The 19,939-nt window shown below is 34.8% G+C and overlaps 1 protein-coding gene across 1 annotated transcript in view; it reads left to right on the top strand.

Moving 5' to 3' along the window:
- BCO2 (beta-carotene oxygenase 2) overlaps window positions 1–19,939 on the top strand; it is a 28,961-nt gene that overhangs the window by 2,147 nt on the left and 6,875 nt on the right. The window contains 5 exon segments of the mRNA XM_036221556.1: window positions 1,945–2,002; window positions 2,898–3,000; window positions 7,207–7,335; window positions 8,351–8,511; window positions 9,416–9,583. Coding sequence (XP_036077449.1) covers window positions 1,945–2,002; window positions 2,898–3,000; window positions 7,207–7,335; window positions 8,351–8,511; window positions 9,416–9,583 — 619 coding nt within the window.

The following is a 19,939-nucleotide window of genomic DNA, read 5'->3' as shown; positions in this document are numbered from 1 at the left end:
ACACTTATTATCTCTTGTCTTTTTGATACTATCCATTCTAACAAGTGTGAAGTGATGTCTCATTGTGGTTTTGATTTTCATTTTCCTGATAATTAATGATGTTGAACATCTTTTCATATACCTGTTGGCCATCTACATGTCTTCTTTGGGAAAATGTCTATTTAGGTCTTCTGACCATTTTTTAATCAGATTTTTTTTTTTTTGCTATTGAATTGTAAGAGTTTATATATATGTTTATTATCAGGTTTTTTATTCATATTGCTGTGAAATCTGAATGACAGTTACTTTTAGTGGCAGGATGATATTCCAGGAACTATGGCCTTTTGAAAAAAAATGTGATAAAATACACATAAAATAAAATTTACCATCCTAACTATTTTTAAGTACACAGTTCAGTAGCATTAAGTACTGATGTTCATTGATGTGCTATCATGACTTCCATCTATCTACTTTTTATTTTCCAAACTGAAACTCTGTATCCAATAAATAATAACTTACCTTCCCTGAGCCCCTAGTAACCATCTATTCTATTTTCTGTTAGCTACACAATTCCTGTGGGCCTAGTGGTAATCTAACCATGATCCTACTATTCTTTCCTAGCTGTTGTTGGAAACAGATTAAGAATTAGGCATATGCTCAAGATAATTTTTTAATGTTTCAGATATTTTAATTTTCTGAACCTGTTGCATCTTGTGTTCATTGAACAATAAACTTATAAAATGATAGTGCTAAAAGGAAATAAAATGCAATGGTCCCCTAGCCCGATAGCTGCTATAAGAAAGCCTTAAGAATTTATTCTAGATACCTGGGGTTGGGACTGGGGATGACTGGGAGTCTGGGGAGGTGGTTTGAAGGTAGAGAAAAAGAGTGAGTGAGCTGGGCCATGGATGCCCACCCTGCCCCTAACCAGAGAAGCTCTGCTTTCCTCTATTTTACATATCTGAGTTTCATATGTTATAATTTGAAAAAAGATTATGAGGTGAAAAGAGAAGGAGAAGGAGGAAGGAAAGAAAAAGAAAACTGCTATTTTAATCCCAAGAGAGTAACAGCCTCTGTCTGGCAAAAAGCATATGGTATTTCATCTGCTACAGAAGTAGCTCTAGTAAAATCTAAAAACTAATCAGCAGAGCTACTTAGGGCCTAGGCTTGCACTAGAGGCCTCTTTTAGGATAAACATCTTTGTAAGGGGCATGGGTGGTATGGCTGGTTCTCATGAGTGTTCACTTTGTCTTTCAAATCAATTTTTTTCAGAGCCAGCAGTAGGCCTTTATACCAAGAACCAGAGTCTTGCCTGCCTCCTATGTGAGAAGTACAGGTAGATATCTTTAGGTCAAAGTGAGACCTAGTTTAGTGGTTGACTCCCAAGATTAGACTTATAGAGTGGGCAGAGACCTAAAGTCAGCATAACCTTTAACCTGTGGATAAGTGTAGCCCCACTCAGTTGTGAATCTCTGATCTTTTTGTTAGATGCTACTTAATAGGTCTCTGTCAGCATACATAGTAGTGACATGACACAGGACTTCCTTCATTAAAATTTTTTATCAGTGATTTTATTGAAGACATACTTATTAGTTTTTAAACTGCACGAATCTTGGCAGAATAGTGAATATCCTCAGCACTTTCCTATCTACCACTCTCCTGGAATGATAGCCTTTTCAACAAATGGTGATGAAACAATTTGCCATCCATAAGGGGAAAAAAAAAAATAAACTTGATTAAACCTCATACCTTACACAAATGGTATCTTAGGTGGAAATTTATACAAAAGAAAAAGAATAGGTTGTTTTTGTCTAAAATAGCTGGTAGGCCTGGAATCTCTTCTTTCCTGCCCAGAGCCTCCTTACAGGACTCCTTCCCCAGCCACTGTGACTCCTGAGTTACTCTCATGGATTCTCTAGGAAAGTAGATGTCAAAAGTTAACATGCATCAGTATTATCTGAACAGTTTAGCAGAAAATGGATTGCTGGGCCCCAATCCCAGAGTTTCAGGATTCATGATGAAGGTAGGCAAGCCTCCCAGTTCATGATGAAGGTAGGCAAGCCTCCCAGTTCCTTGACCAAACCCACTGCAATGAGTGTCCCCCTCTGTGCCACCACAGCAATGCCACACACCAAGGCTGTCTCTCCCGGAACTTATTCCACTGAATTCTACCCTTGAAATCTTGAACTCTGAAACCCTACTCTCCACTTCAAACCCCAATTTCCACAGTCCTTCATTCGCAATAAACTTATGTTCAATTGCATCAAGTTCTCCTCTCCTTACTCTTCTCTGTCCTCTCAGTTTGTCAGCTCTCCTTTAATTTCTTCTCCCTGGTACAGATTCCATGAGCAGTCACTTCAAATACACTCTCACCGCCGTCCTCACTCCCTTTGTCCTGGTGATTGCTGCTTCTCCTCTGACTACTTCCAGTCCTAGATGAGCCCATTCTTAGTTTCTTCCACTCATGGCTCAGGTCTGCTGAACACTTCTAGAGGGAGTCACATAACCCTGCTGATTAATTCAGTTACAGAATTATGATTTCTGCCCCTATTGAGTCCTGGTGCCACCGGGAAATCTTTAGCAGTCATTGTTCTTTCCAGCCTCTCACAGAGTTTCTTTCCTGAATCCTCCTTTATTCTCCCTGTCCCTTTCACTCTCAACAGAGAAACCGCCTACTTCACAACCGGCTACTGGATTTGGGCTCCTTCAACTTTTCTCTTCCCCACTTGCAAATTTCCCTGTGTGTGTACTTAGGTAAGAAAAATGATTTTGATTTCTCAGAGGTACTACTTTCAGGCTTAGATTGTAGCTTTCAAATCTTATTTTAAAGATAATTGATACATTTCTACTGTCTATGCATCTAAATAGAGATATGCCCATGTAACATTTAAAAGTCTTTGATGGTCTTAAATTTGCAGGTAGACTGGAGCAAATTTATTGCTGTGAATGGAGCAACTGCACATCCTCATTATGACCCAGATGGAACAACATACAACATGGGTAACTCTTGTGGGTCACGTGGTAAAGTTGGGATGGAAATCTTTATAAAAATGATAGAGAGTTAACTATCTTCCTGGGGTTCCGTTATGGTTAAGATGCAAACGTATGAAACTTAATTTGAAATGTCAGAAAGAAATCTCTGAAGTGGCATTACTGAACTTAAAGTATATAATTTTTCATTAAGTATGTCTATGGGCCTTTTGCACATATGCTTAGCACCTGATTTTCTGTTTGAGCCTTTCAGCATTACTCACATTTTAATGTTCCATTGTGCTTTTTGGCTTGCAAACATGTATATATCTCTCCAACCTAAATTTTTAAGAAGTACCATATTGCAAGTATAAGAGATTTAGAATGCTGCAGCAAAGATCTAGGGGCAGTACATTATCTATCACACGGGAAGAAATTTATTTTTGTCATGGGAGTAATACACTACAAAGTAAGTTACAGTTATAGTGCAGTTGCATTCACAGCCACTCACATCGCATCTCTTTCCTGGTCGTCCACATACTTTCCTAGCTGCCTACCCATCTGCCTACCAATCAGAAAGTTCTAATAGCTAATAATGATAGTTAACATCTATTCAGTGCCAAGCTGGTGTTAAGCATTTATATATATGTCTTCCCATTTAATCTTTATAACTAACACCTCTCTGAGAAAGGTGCTATTAATACCTCATTACACAGACAAGGTTAGTGAACCTTGATAAGGTTTAAGATACTTGCTTAGGTAAGTTTCTAAGTGTCTAAAACCAGACTTGGCATCGAGCTTGAATCATATCCAAAGGCTGCTATTAGTCACTCTGTTAGATCACCTTAATAATTATTCATCTCTGAGTATAGAAGCCTCTCAGGACGTGCAAATTCATGTTCCTATATCTAAGTACACATGTCTCTGTTTGAAAGGAATGTGTAAATGTAAACATTTTATATTTTTGAGTATCTTAGCTGTCAATCAATCTTTCATCTATGACCTATGAAATTTTTTGTAGCTTTATGTATATAACTGGTGAGTACTTGGCTTCGTGGGTTGTTCATTTCTACCTCTCCATATTTTGAGTGTATATGAAAATGAATACTGCAGGGTTATTTTTTGTTGGCTCAAATAGAGAGAGAGAGCCCTGGAAACTTCATCACGTAGCTCTCTCTCCTCTTCTTTATTACCTGATCTCCGGTAGGAATGTATTCTTCAAAGCTGTTATGGGAAACAGCAAACATCCGTTTAGATAAAATGTTTCAGCAAATGGGTAAATTGACTCAGCAGTTTTTTGTTCATCTATTTTGATTATTATAAAAATTCATTTCTCAGTATTAACTCTGTTAAGCAAGTAGACAGCTTTGTAACTAGTTCGTTATGAGGAATGCTGTTTAAGTATTCTGAATTACATACTGTAAAATAGTCATTAGATCAGTGATTCTCAGCCTTTAGTGTGCCTAAGAATCATCAGGAATGCTTCCTAGCCATGTAGGTTACTGTGTTTCATCTTCAGAGGTAGACCCGAAAAGGGGCCAAGAATTTAACTATTCTCTTACCCCTGGGGCATTTAAATGAGGTTCCCAGGTGATTTTGGCCCAAGTGGCCCCTGGATCTTTAAGAAACCCTACCACCAATGATCAGAGACTGTGCCTGTTTCTTTGCCTTAATTTGCTGTTATAGAGTCCTGAAGAATCTCCCAGAGTTAGACTTACAGTATTGGGCAGGTCATTCCTCTGGGCATTCCTCTGCTGGGTGTTTCCTGGGTGTCTCTCTGCCAAGTTCATGCGTTTAAGGCTTGCAGTTAGAACAGGTCTGATAGCATTTAAATTTAATGAATTGAATAATTGTCAATTATTCAGTTGCTAAGATAGGAAATTCTTCTCTTTAGTTTATAATCTCAACTAGAACCGGAATTACTTCATTTTTATTGCTTGGTTATTTGGTTCAGTGAAGAGTTTTTGAAATGGAACTGAAATGTACATGTAGCTGCAAGGAACTTCACAGCCTAGGATGCATTTTGGGGAAAATTTAGTGATTCTCATTATAATGAAGTCTTTGCAAGTAATTTCTAACTTTAGTAATAAAAGACTTTTAATTGTTTCAGCTTTTCCAGATATTTTAAAAAGGCTTTTTAAAATTAACAAAAATCTTCTAAAACATTAATCAATCCAACTAGTTTTTAGTACTAACGTAAAATATGTAATCAGTAAGATAGTGATATAGTGTTCTTGGAACTACGGAGCTTGTTTTTTTTTCATTCTTTTGTAACTCATCACTGTGTAAAGCATAATGTTTTATATATCATGGGCTCTCAAAAACACATCTGTACCCACAACCTAGACCTCCCAAGTATTTTATATCTAATTGTTTACTCACCGTTTTTATTAGGATATCTAATAGGTATTACAAAACTAACTTGTCTAAAAACAAACTCCTGATCTTTCCCCCTAAACTTTTTCTGCTTAAAATATTTCTCACCTCAGTTGATGGTAACTCCATCTTTCTAGATGCTCAAGATGATAACTTTGGAACCATCCTTTACACCCCTCTCTCACATCCACATCCAATTGGTCAAAAAGTAATTTCGACAATTCCTTCAAAATGTATCCAAAACCCAACCACCTCATATCACCTCCACTGCCACAACTCTGGTCTGAGCCACCATCTCTCGCATTTGAATTATTGTAGTAGCTTCATAACTAGCCTCCTTGCTTCTGCCCTTGACCCACTTAAGTTGATTCTCAGCGTATCAGGCAGTTATCTTTTTTACTCACCCCACCTCTAGACTTTTATCTTTTTTACTCACCCCATCTGCTAGACTTTTCTCCTTGCTCACAACGACAGGGCCACGCTAGCCTTTTTGCTATTATATACTTGAACATTCTGAACTTACTCTTGGCTGAGAATTTTTGCATTTGTTCTTTTCTCCCTCTGGAATGCATTTCTCCCAGATATCCTCAGGACTCTCTGAGATTCTTAGCTCCTTCAGGTCTTTTCTCAAATGTCTCTTCTTAGTGAAGCCTTCCCAGACCACCCATATTTAAAATTGCAAATAATAGCCCCTATTTTTATATACTTACCTACAATCCCCATTCCCTGGTTTATTTTCCAATACAGTTCTTATCATCATCTGATGCATTATATTTTTATTTATTATATAATTTATTAGAATTTGAGCTTTAGAAAAGAAGAGCCTTTTGTCTATTTTGTACACTGTTCTAGAATATGGTACTTATGATACTTGGGAGAGTGTGTGGAATATAGTTGGTACTTAATAAGTAGTTATTGAATAAATGAATAGAGAACTTTTGTTCCAAAAGAAGCTTAGTGATTGCAAAATTCTGTAAGTTACCAAGTTCTTCAGGACCTATATTGGCAATTCTAATATCAGGAAGATAATTTAATATGACCTCAATATTTGTTCATTTATCAGATAATTTAACAAACATGTTGGTAGTAAATCTATCAGTAGCTGTTTATAGTGTACCTACTAAATGCTAAGTCCCTGTTTGGTACTAAGGATGCAAAGATGAATCAGATATATCTACTCTTGAAAAGCTCTACTTGTTTATCTGCTTCCCAGTCAACTATAATTATAATTATAAATATACTCATTATAATTATAGTATAATGAGATAAGTGTTATGACTGTGTAGAAGATAATCAGGACATATAGGAGGGACACCAAATGCTTTCAAGGTGAGGAAGACTCACGGAAGGCTATTTGACAATTGGATGGATAGCTGAGTTGGTTCTTAAGTGATAATAGGTAAATGATTGCATGAATGAATGAATGTTGATGAGATAGGATGAGATGGGACCCAAAGCAACTCCGGGGACTAAGAGGACCAAAGGGAAGGATACAGATGGATTGTAGTTGTTGGAATTGGGGAGAGGGGAGAGGAACAAATACAGTTTGAGGATATTGCTGACTGCTACCCTGTCTTTTCATATGAAATAGAAATTGATTTTATCTTCAGGGAGCGAGAGAATAACCATTCAAGAGCATTAAAATATAATAAACTATTGGTTGATTACTTTGTGTGTGTTGTTTCAGAACTTTAACCAATGACTTTCATGAAGTTCATCTATTTTTAACATCCTAGTCTATTTCAAGTAACTCTTCATGAAATATGGATGTCCTGCAGATTGTATAAATCTCTAAACTACTTTTGCCTAGTCTACAACTGGAAGGGTTATCTAGTATTCTTAGAATATGTGTAAAACAAGACAGAACTTTTCATTTTTCAGGTTCTTGCTATAATGTTATTCGGGTTCCTCCAGAGAAGGTGGACCTTGGGGATACAATCCATGGAGCCCAGGTGATATGTTCTATTGCTTCTGCAGAGAGGATGAAACCTTCTTACTACCATAGCTTTGGTGAACCCAGAGATGAGGCAAATTGCAATGAGGCCTGCCTTAATGTTACTGTAGCAGAGGGACTAGCTTTGATAAGCATTATTAATACAGTTTATCAGAATATTGTGATAACAATACCAAACTTGCATTTTAATGCCAGTTAAGTTTATTCTGGTTAGTCACATACTTCTTACCCTAAGCCAACTGACTGCTTAAAAAGATATAATTATTTTAGTATAAGCAATCACTAAAAAATTGTCAGCACCAATAGTGAACTGTAATGTAAACTATGGGCTTGGGGTTATTATGATATATCAGTGTAGGTTCATCGGTTCTAAGAAATGTACCACTCTGGTGGGGAATGTGGACAATGCAGAGAGAGACCCTGCATGCGTGAGGACAGGAGGTATAAGGGAAATCTCTGTACTTTCTCCTCAATTTAATTGTGGACTTAAAATTGTTCTACAAAGGTAAAGTTTAATGAACAAAACCATTTGACCATAAACAATTAATTGACAGGATTTAAAATTTTAGGTAACTTTAAAGATCACAAATAATCATCTGTGAAAAAATTTTGACTATCTTTTTTTGGGGAAATTCACATTCTACATAGATTTCTTCAGCTTTTTCCTTAGAACACTTATTTTCTGCATTCTAACTCTTGATAGTCTGCTCCTGGATCCTTACCCTCAGTATAAATAGCAAAAGAATTAAGAAATAAAGGTCCGGATCAAAATCATACTTTAATATTATGCTTCTTTACTTTCTTCCTAAATCAAAATGATTTAAAAAAAAAAGATAAAGAGCAAGTTGAGGGCATTCGATCTAAGCTGTTCTGAGCAGTTCCCTTTTTTATGTAGGAACAGGAAATATGTATAACAAAGCTGGGAAACAGTGGAGAATTATTTTTGGCTGGTCTTTGTTGTTTAGATCAGCAATAATACAGGCAAGCACTTAGACACACCGTCCTAACTGTCACATTTCAAACAATTCTAGTTTACCAAGTAATATTGTATTCTTTTCTGGAACCTTTTAGGAATGACAAAGAACTACATAATCTTCATTGAACAGCCTCTAAAGTTGAATCTGTGGAAAAAGGTCACTTCTAAAATTCGGGGAAAGGCCTTTTCAGATGCAATAAGCTGAAAACCGCAGTATAATACACGGTTTCATATCGTGGATAAGCACACTGGACAGGTAGAATATTCTGAGTATATTTATCATGAAAATGATTGGAAATAAAGGCAAACTTCCATATGGTTGATTTTTATCTTCACTGGGCAGTACTTCCATGACTCTTAAGGATATTACCTTCTTCCATGGATGGGGCTAGCTAGTTATTAATTAATTTGGTGGATTTTGCATATTAGAAAATTGTAGGAAATGGCTTTGTCCTTTTAATTATCTGATTCAATTAAAATGACATCTAGAAACCCTCTTAGTATGGTTTTTTTTTTTCATATAATATTTGCAAAAATGATGTTCATCCAGAGGTCTTCTGTAACTTTTGCAATGAGAATTTAATTAGTTTCTTCTACAATATATTAATATGTAAATATGATAATACTACTGAAGTCCAAAGCTCATTGGTAGATACTTTTCTATACTCCTGATTAATAGTGCTATTGTATTTGTCTACTTTTTACCTCTCTAAAGAGATAGTATCCTAAATTTACCGTACCATGATATTATTACAAAAATTTCACCTTAATAATGAGTGTATTTTTCTAAGAATTGGTCACTTAAATTTATCATAAGTTAGTTAATAACCCTATTTTCTATTTAACCATATAGAGTACAGCAATTATTTATCTTCAAAACATTGTGCCATATTTCATAAGGAATTTTTAAGTTAGCTATAACAGTTGATAAATCTATATCAAATAGCTCAGATTGTTGATTAGTATGAGATGAGATGACTTAAACAAGCAAAGCTTAAATCAAAGCATATATGCTGCTTATTCTAAATTTTACTTTTTGCATCTACCAGGCCTATCATGTAATAGGGGGAAATCTTAATTTGTGCTTGGTGGATCTGTTCCCTAAAGGAAAAAAAATAAAATAAAATGTCTCTTTTCATTGTTTGTATTTTCTCCTGCAGCTTCTTCCAGGGATGTGCTACAGTAAACCTTCTGCTACTTTTCATCAAATCAATGCCTTTGAGGATCAGGGCTGTGTTGTAATTGATTTGTGCTGTCAAGATAATGGAGAACACCTAGAAGTTTACCAACTACAGAATCTTAGGAAAGCTGGCGAAGGGCTTGATCAGGTAAATATCTTTGATTGTCAGGATCTGTCAGAATAATTTTGAATTAACTGAGTTCTTGCTTTGGCTTTGAATTAGCAGATTCTCTTGCCTCTTTAGCAAAGGAGGGAGAATGGTTTTAAAGCACTGAAGACACAATTTTGTCACTTATTTATTTAATACTTAATAATAATTTGAAGTACTTATTAATACCTTTATAATTAAAAAGCATGTTAAGGAAAAGACAAAATGTGTATTTCGAAGCACTTGTGATTAGTTGCTTTTTACACTTGAGAACTAAATGTACTTAAATTTACTGGAAGGGATAGCAAAATTCTTAATTCTTTGATAAAGAAAGTGTATCAGTTTATCTAGTTGAAGGATTTCACTTTTTTCTGATATTGAACCCAAGGTAAAAATTTTTCTTGGATTATATAATGTAAGTTGTTTTTAGCTATAGTTTTGTTTTTAAATATTTTTAAAACATTGCTTTTTAAAGTTTACTATAATTACTAAGCTTACAAATGCTATTATAACTATGGTAAGTCTCAATACCTACAGTATAAGTCTTTTAGCTAATTTTTTTTTTTTAAGATTACCTGGGTTTTGATTGGCCTTTTTGCATTTCCATAAATTATAGAATTGACTTGTCAATTTTTGCAAAGAAAAAAAACTTTATTGAGATCATGTTGCAACTATGGATCAATTTGAAGATAATTGATATCTTAATAGTGAGAAATACTGGGTCCTCCCATGACTGTGGAATATCTTTCCATTTACTTAAGTTTTTAAAAATTTCTCTCAGTAATATTTATAGATTTTAGTATAGGAATGTTACATATCTTTTGTTAAATGTATCCCTAGGCATTTACAGTGCTTTGAAATTATCGTTAATGGTATCCTTTAAACTTTAATTTTCTGTTTTGGTGGTATTTAGAAATATAATTGATTTTGTATACTGATCTTATATTTAGAGATCATGCTAAATTCACTTATTAGTTGAAAGAGTTGATCCATAGATTATTTTGGATTTCGTACACATACAATTATGTTATATGAAAATGATTACAAGTTTTTTTTCTTTCCAATATTTATGCCTTTTATTTATCTTTCCTGTCTTATTGTACTAGCTTGGACCTCAGTTTGAGAGGAAGTGCTGATAGCAGTAATAATTTTCTTCATTCTATATGGAAAATGTTTACTAATTCACCATTAAGTATGAAATTGCTGCAGGTATTTTTATAGATACCTTTATCAGATTATCTTAATGGTGCCTTTCGATAAACAGACATGGTCCAATATATCGGTTTCTTCCTTTATGAATAAAACATTATGTATCTTTATTTTATTTTATTTACTTATTTTTTAAAATTTATTTTTATTTTATTTTATTTTTTTTAAGATTATTGGGATAACATTTGTTAATACAATTACATAATTTTCATGTGTATGTTATAATTTGACATCTATATATTCTATTGTGTGATTACCACACAGAGCCCAGTTTCCCTCGGCTATCATATATTTATTTGATCCCCTTTACCCACTTCACCCTCCCTAAACCCTCTTTACCCATCTTCCCTCCTTCCCCACCCCCTACCCTCTTGTAGCCACTAGTTTTTGTCCATGTCCCTGAGTCTCCGTTTGTCCTATTCATTTGTTGCTTTTAGGTTTATATCCCACATATAAGTGATATCATGTTATTTTCAACTTTTTCAGTCTGGCTTATATCACTTAGCATGATTATCTCGAGGTCCATCCATGCTGTTGCAAATGGCAGTATTTCATCTCTTCTTATGGCTAATATTCCATTGTGTATATGTACCACAGCTTCTTTAGCCAATCATTTATCGTAGGACACTTCGGTTGCTTCCATGTCCTGGCCACTGTGAATAATGCTGCTATGAACATTGGTGCGCAAATATCTTTTTGAATATGGGTTTTCAGGTCTTTGGAGTAAATACCCAGTAGACAGATTGCTGGATCATATGGCAGATCAATTCTTAGTTTTATGAGGAACATCCATACTGTTTTCCATAGTGGCTGTACCAATTTGCAGTCCCACCTGCAGTGTATGAGGGTTCCTTTTACTCCACATACTCTCAACATTTGTTATTACTCATTCTTTTGATTTAGCTATTCTAACAGGTGTGAGACGGTATCTCACTGTGATTTTGATTTGCATTACCCTAATGCTAGCAATGTTGAGTATCTTTTCATATATTTGTTGGCCATTTGTATGTCCTCTAGGGAGAAATGTCTGTTTAGGTCCTCTGCCCATTTTTTGATTGAATCGTTTGTTTTTTTGTTGTTATTCAGTCGTATGAGTTTTTTTTTTTTTTGTATATTTTTCAATATTAGACCCTTATTGGAGGTGTTGCTTACAAATATATTTTTCCATTTGGATGGTTGTCTCTTGTCCTTGTTGACGGTTTCTTTCGCAGAGCAGAAGAGTTTTAGTTTGATCTAGTCCCATTCATTTATTTTAGCTTATACTTCCCTTGCCTTTGAGGTCAAATTCATAAAATCCTCTTTAAGTCCAATGTCTTTGAGCTTGGTTCCTATGTTTTCTTCTATACATTTTATTGTTTCAGGTCTTATATTCAGGTTCTTAATCCATTTGGAGTTAAATTTGGTGTGTGGTAATAGATAACAGTCTAGTTTCATTCTTTTGCAGCTGGTCTTCCAATTTTCCCTGCACCATTTATTGAAGAGGCTTTCCTATCTTCACTGTATGTTTTTGGCTTTTTTGTCAAAAATTATATGCCCATATATATAAGGGTTTATTTCTGGACTCTCGAATCTGTTCCACTGGTCTGTGTTTCTGTTTTGCTGTCAATACCATGCCGTTTTGATTGCTGTTCCTTTGTATTATGATTTGAAGTGGGGCAGAGAGATGCCTCCAGCCTCATTCTTTTTTCTTAGGATGGCTTTGGCAATTCAGGGTTTTTTGTGTTTCCATACAAATCTGATACTTTTTTTGTTGTCTTTCTTTAAAAAAATGCTGTTGGGATTTTGATGGGGATTGCATTAAATCTGTATAACGCTTTAGGTAATAAGGTCATTTTAACTATGTTGATTCTTTCAATCTAAGAACATGGAATATCTTTCCATTTCTTGGTATCTTTTCCAATTTCTTTTAATAGAGTCTTGTAGTTTTCATCATATAGGTCCTTCATATGTTTTGTTAGATTTATTCCTAGGTACTTTATTCTTTTCGTTGCAATTGCAAAAGGAATTATTTTCCACTTCTTTTTCTGATACTTCATTATTAGAGTATAGGGATGCTATGGATTTTTGAAAGTTGATTTTGTACCCAGAGACTTTACTGTGTTTGCTTATTGTTTCTAGTAGTGTTCTTGTGGAGTCTTTAGGGTTTTCTAAATAGAAAATCATATCATTTGCCAATAGTGACAGTTTGACTTCTTTGTTTCCTATTCGCATGCCTTTTATATCTTTCTCTTGTCTGATTGCAGTCGCTAGGACCTCCAATGTTATATTGAATAACAGTGGCGATAATAGACAGCTTTGCCTTGTTCCTCTTCTTAGAAGGAAGGTTTTAGTTTTTCACCATTAAGTATAATGTTGGCTGAGGGTTTGACATAGATGACCTTTATTATGTTAGGGTACTTTCCTTCTATACCAATTTTATTAAGTGTTTTGATCATAAATAGATATTTTACCTTGTCGAAGGCTTTTTTCTGCATCTATTGATATGATCATGTTATCCTTCTTTTTTAATTTGTTTATGTAGTGTATCACATTAATTGATTTGTGTATGTTGAACCACCCCTGTGCCTCTGGGACGAAGCCCGCTCGATCGTGGTGTATTATCTTTTCAATATGTTGCTGTATTCAGTTCACTAGTATCTTATTTAGGATTTTTGCATCTGTGTTCATGAGAGATATTGGTTTGTAGTTTTCTTTTTTTGTGTTATCTTTACCAGGTTTTGGTATCAAAGTAATATTGGTCTCATAAAATGAGTTGGGAAGTATTGCCTCCTCTTCAATTTTTTGGAAGAGTTTGAGAAAAACGGGTATTAAATCTTTGAATGTTTGATGGAATTCACTGGTGAAGCCGTCTGGCCTTGGACTTTGACTTTTCGGTTGTTTTTTGATGATCATTTCAATTTCCATACTGCTGATCAGTCTATTTAGATTTTCCAGCTCTTCTTGGTTCAGTCAAGGAAGATTATATTTTTCTAAGATCCATTTCTTCTAGGTTATTAAATTTGTTATTATATAATTTTTCATAGTATTCCTGCATGATCCTTTGTATTTCTGTGATGTCAGTTGTAATTTCCCCTCTTTCATCTCTGATTTTGTTTATTTGTGTTTTTTCTCTTTTTTCCTTAGTGAGTCTAGCCAGGGGTTTGTCAATTTTATTAACCGTCTCAAAGAACCAGCTCTTTGTTGCATTTATTTTTTCTATTGCTTTTTTTTTTGTGTTTTCCATTTCATTTATTTCTGCTCTAATTTTGACGCTTTCTTTCCTTCTGTTAACTTTAGGCCTCATTTGTTCTTCCGTTTGTAGTTTTTAAGATGAAGTGTTAGGTTGTTTATTTGGGCTTGTTCTTGCTTTTGGTGGTAGGCCTGTAATGACATGCACTTTCCTTTTATTATTGGTGTTGCCACAACTGCAAAGTTTTGATATGTTGTACAATCATTGTCATTCATTTCTATGTATCTCTTGATCTCCCTTTTTATTTCTTCACTGACCCAGTTATTCTTCAGTAGCATGTTTTTTAATCTCCACGTGTTTGTGGTTCTTCCTGATTTCTTTTTGCAGTTGATCTCTAGCTTCAAAGCATATGATCAGAGAATATGGTTGGCGTGATTTCAACCCCCTTATATTTGTTGAGGCTATTTCTGTGTTCCAGTATGTGGTTGATTCTTGAGAATGATCCATATGCACTAGAGAAGAATATATAAGCAGCTGTTTTGGGATGGAGGGCTCTGTAAATGTCAATTATGTTCAGTTGGTCTAATGTGTTATTTAAAGATGTTATTTCCTTATTGATTTTCTGTTTGGATGATCTTTCCATATGCGACAGTGGGGTATTTAGGTCCCCTACTATGATAGTGTTTTGGTCTGTTTCTCCCTTTAGTTCTGTTAGTAACTGCTTTATATATTTTGAGGCCCCAGATGGGGAACACAGTTATTAATAAGTTATTAATAAGTATACTTGGTGCAAGATTTTCTTTATCATTATGAAGGTCCCTCAGTATCTTTCTTTACCTTTTTTATTTTGAAGTCTATTTCGTCCGGTATTAGTACTGCCACTCTCATTTTTCTCTGAATGCCATTTGCTTGAAATATCATTTTCCACCCTTTCACTTTGAGTCTATATTTGTCTTTGGAGATGAGATGTGTCTTTTGAAAGCGTTATATGGTTGGGTTTTGTTTCTTGATCCATTCTGCAACTCTGTGCCTTTTTATTGGTGAGTTCAGTCCATTTACATTTCGGGTGATTATTGAAATATGAGGTCTTATAGCCATTTTATCTTTTGCTTTCTGGTAGCTTGGTGTTTCTATTGCTTCCTCATCCTTGTATTTTTGTTTTCTTTATTTTGGTTGGCTTTTGTGGCTTTTGCCGCTGGTTCTTCTTGTTTTATGTTATATACTTTGGTTCTCAATCTTTAGTGTGTAGTCACCATTATGAATATGTAAAGGATAGTTATGTGTGTGTGTGTGTGTGTGTGTATACACACACATATATATTTTTTTATAGTCGTCTATTTTCTTCTGCGTGTGCCTTATCTCCATTTCCCTCTGCGAATTTGGATCTTTGAATCTTCCCTTCTCCAGTCATTGTTGTCTCTGTTTGTCCCAATGTATGCTGAACATTCATTACTATCTTGCTATAGCAATTCTCTCCTTATCATTTAAGCTTATAATGCCCTGTTCTTAGTAAGGGTTGCACTCTTCTGCTTCTATTTGTCTGATAGTCACTTTACTCCTAATTATGTATTTTTTGTTTTGTTTTGTTATTTTGTTTTAGATGAGCTGACACCTTTCAGTATTTCCTGTAGTGTAGGCCTCATAGTGGAGAATTCCCTCAATTTTTGTATGTGTGCAAAGGTCTTAATTTCTTCTTCATATGTAAAGGAGAGCTTAGCTGGAAACATTCTTCTAGGCTGGTAGTTCTTTCACTTAATAGTTTAAATATTTGATCCCATTCCTTTCTGCCTTGTAAGGTTTGCGCTGAGAAATCTGATGATAATCTAATGAGTTTTCCATTATAATTTACCATCTTCTTTTTCCTGGCTTCCCTGAGAATTCTGTCGTTGTCATTGATTTTCAATAACTTTAATACAATGTGTCTTGGTGAAGACCTTTTTGGGTTGAGATTATTGGGTGTTCTGTTGACTTCTTGAATTCCATGCTTCAGTTCATTCCTTAGATTTGGGAAATTCTGGTCCACTCTTTGTCTGAAAATGCTTTCTAGTCCCTGCTCCTTTTCCTCACCTTTGGTAATGCCGATTATTCTTTTATTTCCTCTCCTGATGCTATCAACTGGTTCTTGTATTTCTCTTTTGTTATTTTTCATTCTTCGGTTTCACTCTTTTTTTTTTTTTCCTGCATAATTTCTAGATTTCTGTCTTTGATATTACTGATCTTTTCCCCCATTTGGTCGACTCTTCTTCCTAAACTTGCTATTTCCTTTTTCCATTCTCGTAGTGAGTTCTTCATCTCTAGAAATTCTATTTGGTTCCTTTTGAGAGTTTCATTTCTCCTTGCTCTGCTCATCCAGTTGTTTGTTTCAATTCCTGAAATTGTTGATTTATCTTGGATCTTATTATGTTTTTTCAGAAGTACCATCCTGAATTCTCTATCATTTAAGTCACATATTTCTATATCTGTAAGCTTATTTTCTGGAGATTTTTCTCTTTCTTTCTGCAATGCCTTGTCATGTTGGTGATGTTCATGGTGTTTAATAAATTATTTCCCTGCCTGGTAATTAATGGAAGTGTAATTTGTTGTTTTTCCAGAATGAAGATTTATTATATAAAGGTCTCTCCTTAGACTGCTGAAAATAAGGCACTTTTCTTTTGGTTTCCAGTAAGTGGTGTCTAAGGTTCTTGTATTCCTGCTTTATATAAAGCCTAAATGTCTGTCTTATTTTCTTGTAGATATTTAATCACAGTTGCTGCTCTCAGTTTCAGTCCCTGTCACTGTTAGCAACAGTTTCGGTAGCATTTGTTCAGATTCCCCTGGGGCTTTGTGGTGATCGTTCTCAGAGGGTATGGGTGGAGGGGCCCTCTGTGTTGGGAGTTGGGGGCTGCAGTTCAGCCTGGTTTACCAGGGCCTATAAAAATCAACTGTTGTTCTTCTGTGGTCCCTTCCCACTTTTCTGCTTTCTGTCCAGATGACTGGGCCCTGCTGCCAGCTACTAGAAGTTCCAGCACTTTCAGACAGGATGATCAGGGAAGTCGCCACAACTTCACCCCTCCTACTCCTCCTGCAAGGAGCTCAGGTGGCTGCTAGAGGCAGCTTCTTTATTTCTCCTAGTCCACTGCCTGATACCCAGGGTTCTGTCCTGTGGTAGCTCTTATTTGCAGATCCCATGCTCAGACATGCTGGTGTGCAGTTTGGGTGTTTTTTGTTCAGTTTTAGATGTTTAGCTTATTGTTGTTTCAAGGAGAGAGACCCGAGGACATCTCTACTGCACCATTTTTCTGAGTATCCTCAAAACATTGTGTATCTTGTTTTAGACATCTTCCCATACTAAAGTCATGAAAATATTCTTCTATATTATCTATATTTTTAATTCTAAAAATTAGTTATCTATGTATGTATTATTGTTTCTAGACTCTATATTTCGTCACATTGGTCTACTTATATAAACTTGTGGCAGTATCACAGTATTCTAATTATTATCACTGTATAAAAAATCTTAATGCTTAGCGGATCACGTCCTCCTAATTTTTCTTCTGCAGTGAGTGTCATGTCCATTCCTGGCCCTTTACATTTTTATATAAATTCTAGAGTCAGCTTGTCAGTCCTTCCCACCCCCCAAAACAAAAACAAAATACCTGTCAGATTTTAATGCATTTGCACTGAATCTATACATCATTTTGAGAGAAAATTAATGTCTTTATACAATGTTGCATCTTCTAGTACATAAATACAGTATATCCTTTTATCCATATATTTGGGACTTCTATAATTTTTTTAAGCGTTATATAGCTTTCTGGGTACAAGTTTTATATAACTTTTGTTAAATTTATTCCTAGGTATTTGATTTTTTGACATTATTCTTTACTTTTGCTTTCATTTATGTTGCTACTGCTATACAGCAATACAATTGCTTTTTGTTTGTTGATTTTATATTTAGTAATGCTGTAATTACACTTTAAATTCTAATAATTTCTAGATTCTTTTAGATTTTGTACACTTACAATTATATCATATGCAAGTAATGACAGTTTCTTTTCTTCCTTTCTAGAGTATTTGGTTTTCTTTTTCTTGCCTTATTTATTGGACTTCTAGTACAGTATTAAATGTAAATGGTGATAGTTGACATCCTTATCTGGTTCCTGGTGTGACAGGAAAAATTTTAAACATTGTATCGTGAAGTATGCTATTTGCTGCATAGGTTAAAAAAAAACTAATAGACTTTGTTTACTACAGAAGTTCTAGATTTAAAGGAAAATCAGGCAGAAAGTACAGAGTTCACATATATTCTCTTCCCCATTCTCCCCAGTTTCTCCTATTATTAACATTTTGTCTTAGTGTGTGTGGTATGTTTGTTATAATTTATGAACCGATAATTGTACATTATTACCAACTAAAGGCCATAGTTTACATTATGGTTCACTGTTTGTGTTGTACACAGTTCTATGGATTTTGACAAATGTATAATGTCATGTATCCAGCATTATAGTATCATACAGATCATTTCACTGCCCTAAAAATACTGTGTTCCACCTATTCTTACCTCTCCACTTCCCCTAACTCCTGGAAACTGCTAGTGTTTTTACTGTCTCTATAGTTTTTTCTTTTCCAGAATGTCATATCGTTGGAATTTTATAGTATGTAGCCTTTTCAAACTGGCTTCTTACACTTAGCAATATGGGTTTAAGTTTACTTCATGTCTTTTAGTGGTGTAAAAGCTCATTTCTTTTCATCGCTAAATAATATTCTGTTGTATGTAGTACGCTTCATTTATCTTATCTAAGGGTATCTTGATTGTTTTCAATTTTTGGTAATTATGAATAAAACTGCTGTAAACATTTATGTGCAGGTTTCAGTTGTGTCTATTCTGTTGTTAAACCTAGTCACTAAGTTCTTGAACTCATTGCATTTTTCAGTTCTAGAATTTTGATTTGGTTATCTTTCATACTTTCTAGTTCTCTGCTATAATTCTTAATTTGAGAGAATTTTCTTCAATATATTTAGAGTAGTTAAAGACTGAGAACTCTGTTCTCTAGATCCCTTGTGGCTTCGTTTCTATCATCTGTTGTTTATCTCATTTTTTAAAATCATACTATCTTGCTCTCTTAACCATGTGCTGGTTAATTTTTATTATAAACAGTATATTGTGTTTAAAAAATTATAGAGATATTCTGAGACCCAGGTTGATGTTATTTTCTTCTAATCTAGAGAAGATTTTCATTTACTTCTGGCAGATGGCTATGGTGCATTATCAATCCCAGATACTCTTACTCTCGTTATAGGGACTGAGATCACTTGAAGTATGGTACAGTTCCTGTAAGGGATGGATTATTTCTTCTTTTTCTCTCTCTTTCACTGTGGTACAGACAGAGCTAGAGGTTTATTAGTCAGATCTTGAATATTAACCTTTCTCTCTATAGCTTTCCAAAACTATAAAAATATTTTCTCATTAGGGTCAAGTAGTGGGGGAGTTGGTGTAGCTGTATCCTTATAACAGGGTAGTATGAAGGATCCTTGCAGTGACAGGACTGTTCCGTATCTTGAGTGTGGTAGTCTTTCATGAATTTACACATGACAAAATTACATACAACTAAATACACAAATGCATGTTAACTTGGTGAAATCTGAATAAAGTTGGTGGATTGATGTAAATTTCCTAGTTGTGATATTGTACTGTAGTTATGTAAGACATTCTCATTGGTGAAACTGGATGAAGGATATATGGGATCTTTCTGCATTATTTCCCTTTTTTATGTGGTAAAATATACATGATATTTACTATTTAATCATTTCTAGATGTACAGTTCAGTGGCATTAAGTATATTACAATGTTGTACAACCACCACCACTATCCATTCCCAGAGATTTTTAATCATCACAGACAGAAACTCTATACCCATTAAGTAACAACTCCCTATTTACTCTCTCCCCAGTCCTTGGTAGCCTCTATCCTACTTTCTGTTTCTGCAAATTTGCCTGTT

Source organism: Rousettus aegyptiacus, unplaced genomic scaffold (genome assembly GCF_014176215.1).
Source record: "Rousettus aegyptiacus isolate mRouAeg1 unplaced genomic scaffold, mRouAeg1.p scaffold_m13_p_5, whole genome shotgun sequence".
In the NCBI taxonomy this organism is placed as follows: domain Eukaryota; kingdom Metazoa; phylum Chordata; class Mammalia; order Chiroptera; family Pteropodidae; genus Rousettus; species Rousettus aegyptiacus.
The sequence above is the reverse complement of the archived record's forward strand: the minus strand, read 5'-3'. Positions and strand labels throughout refer to the sequence as shown.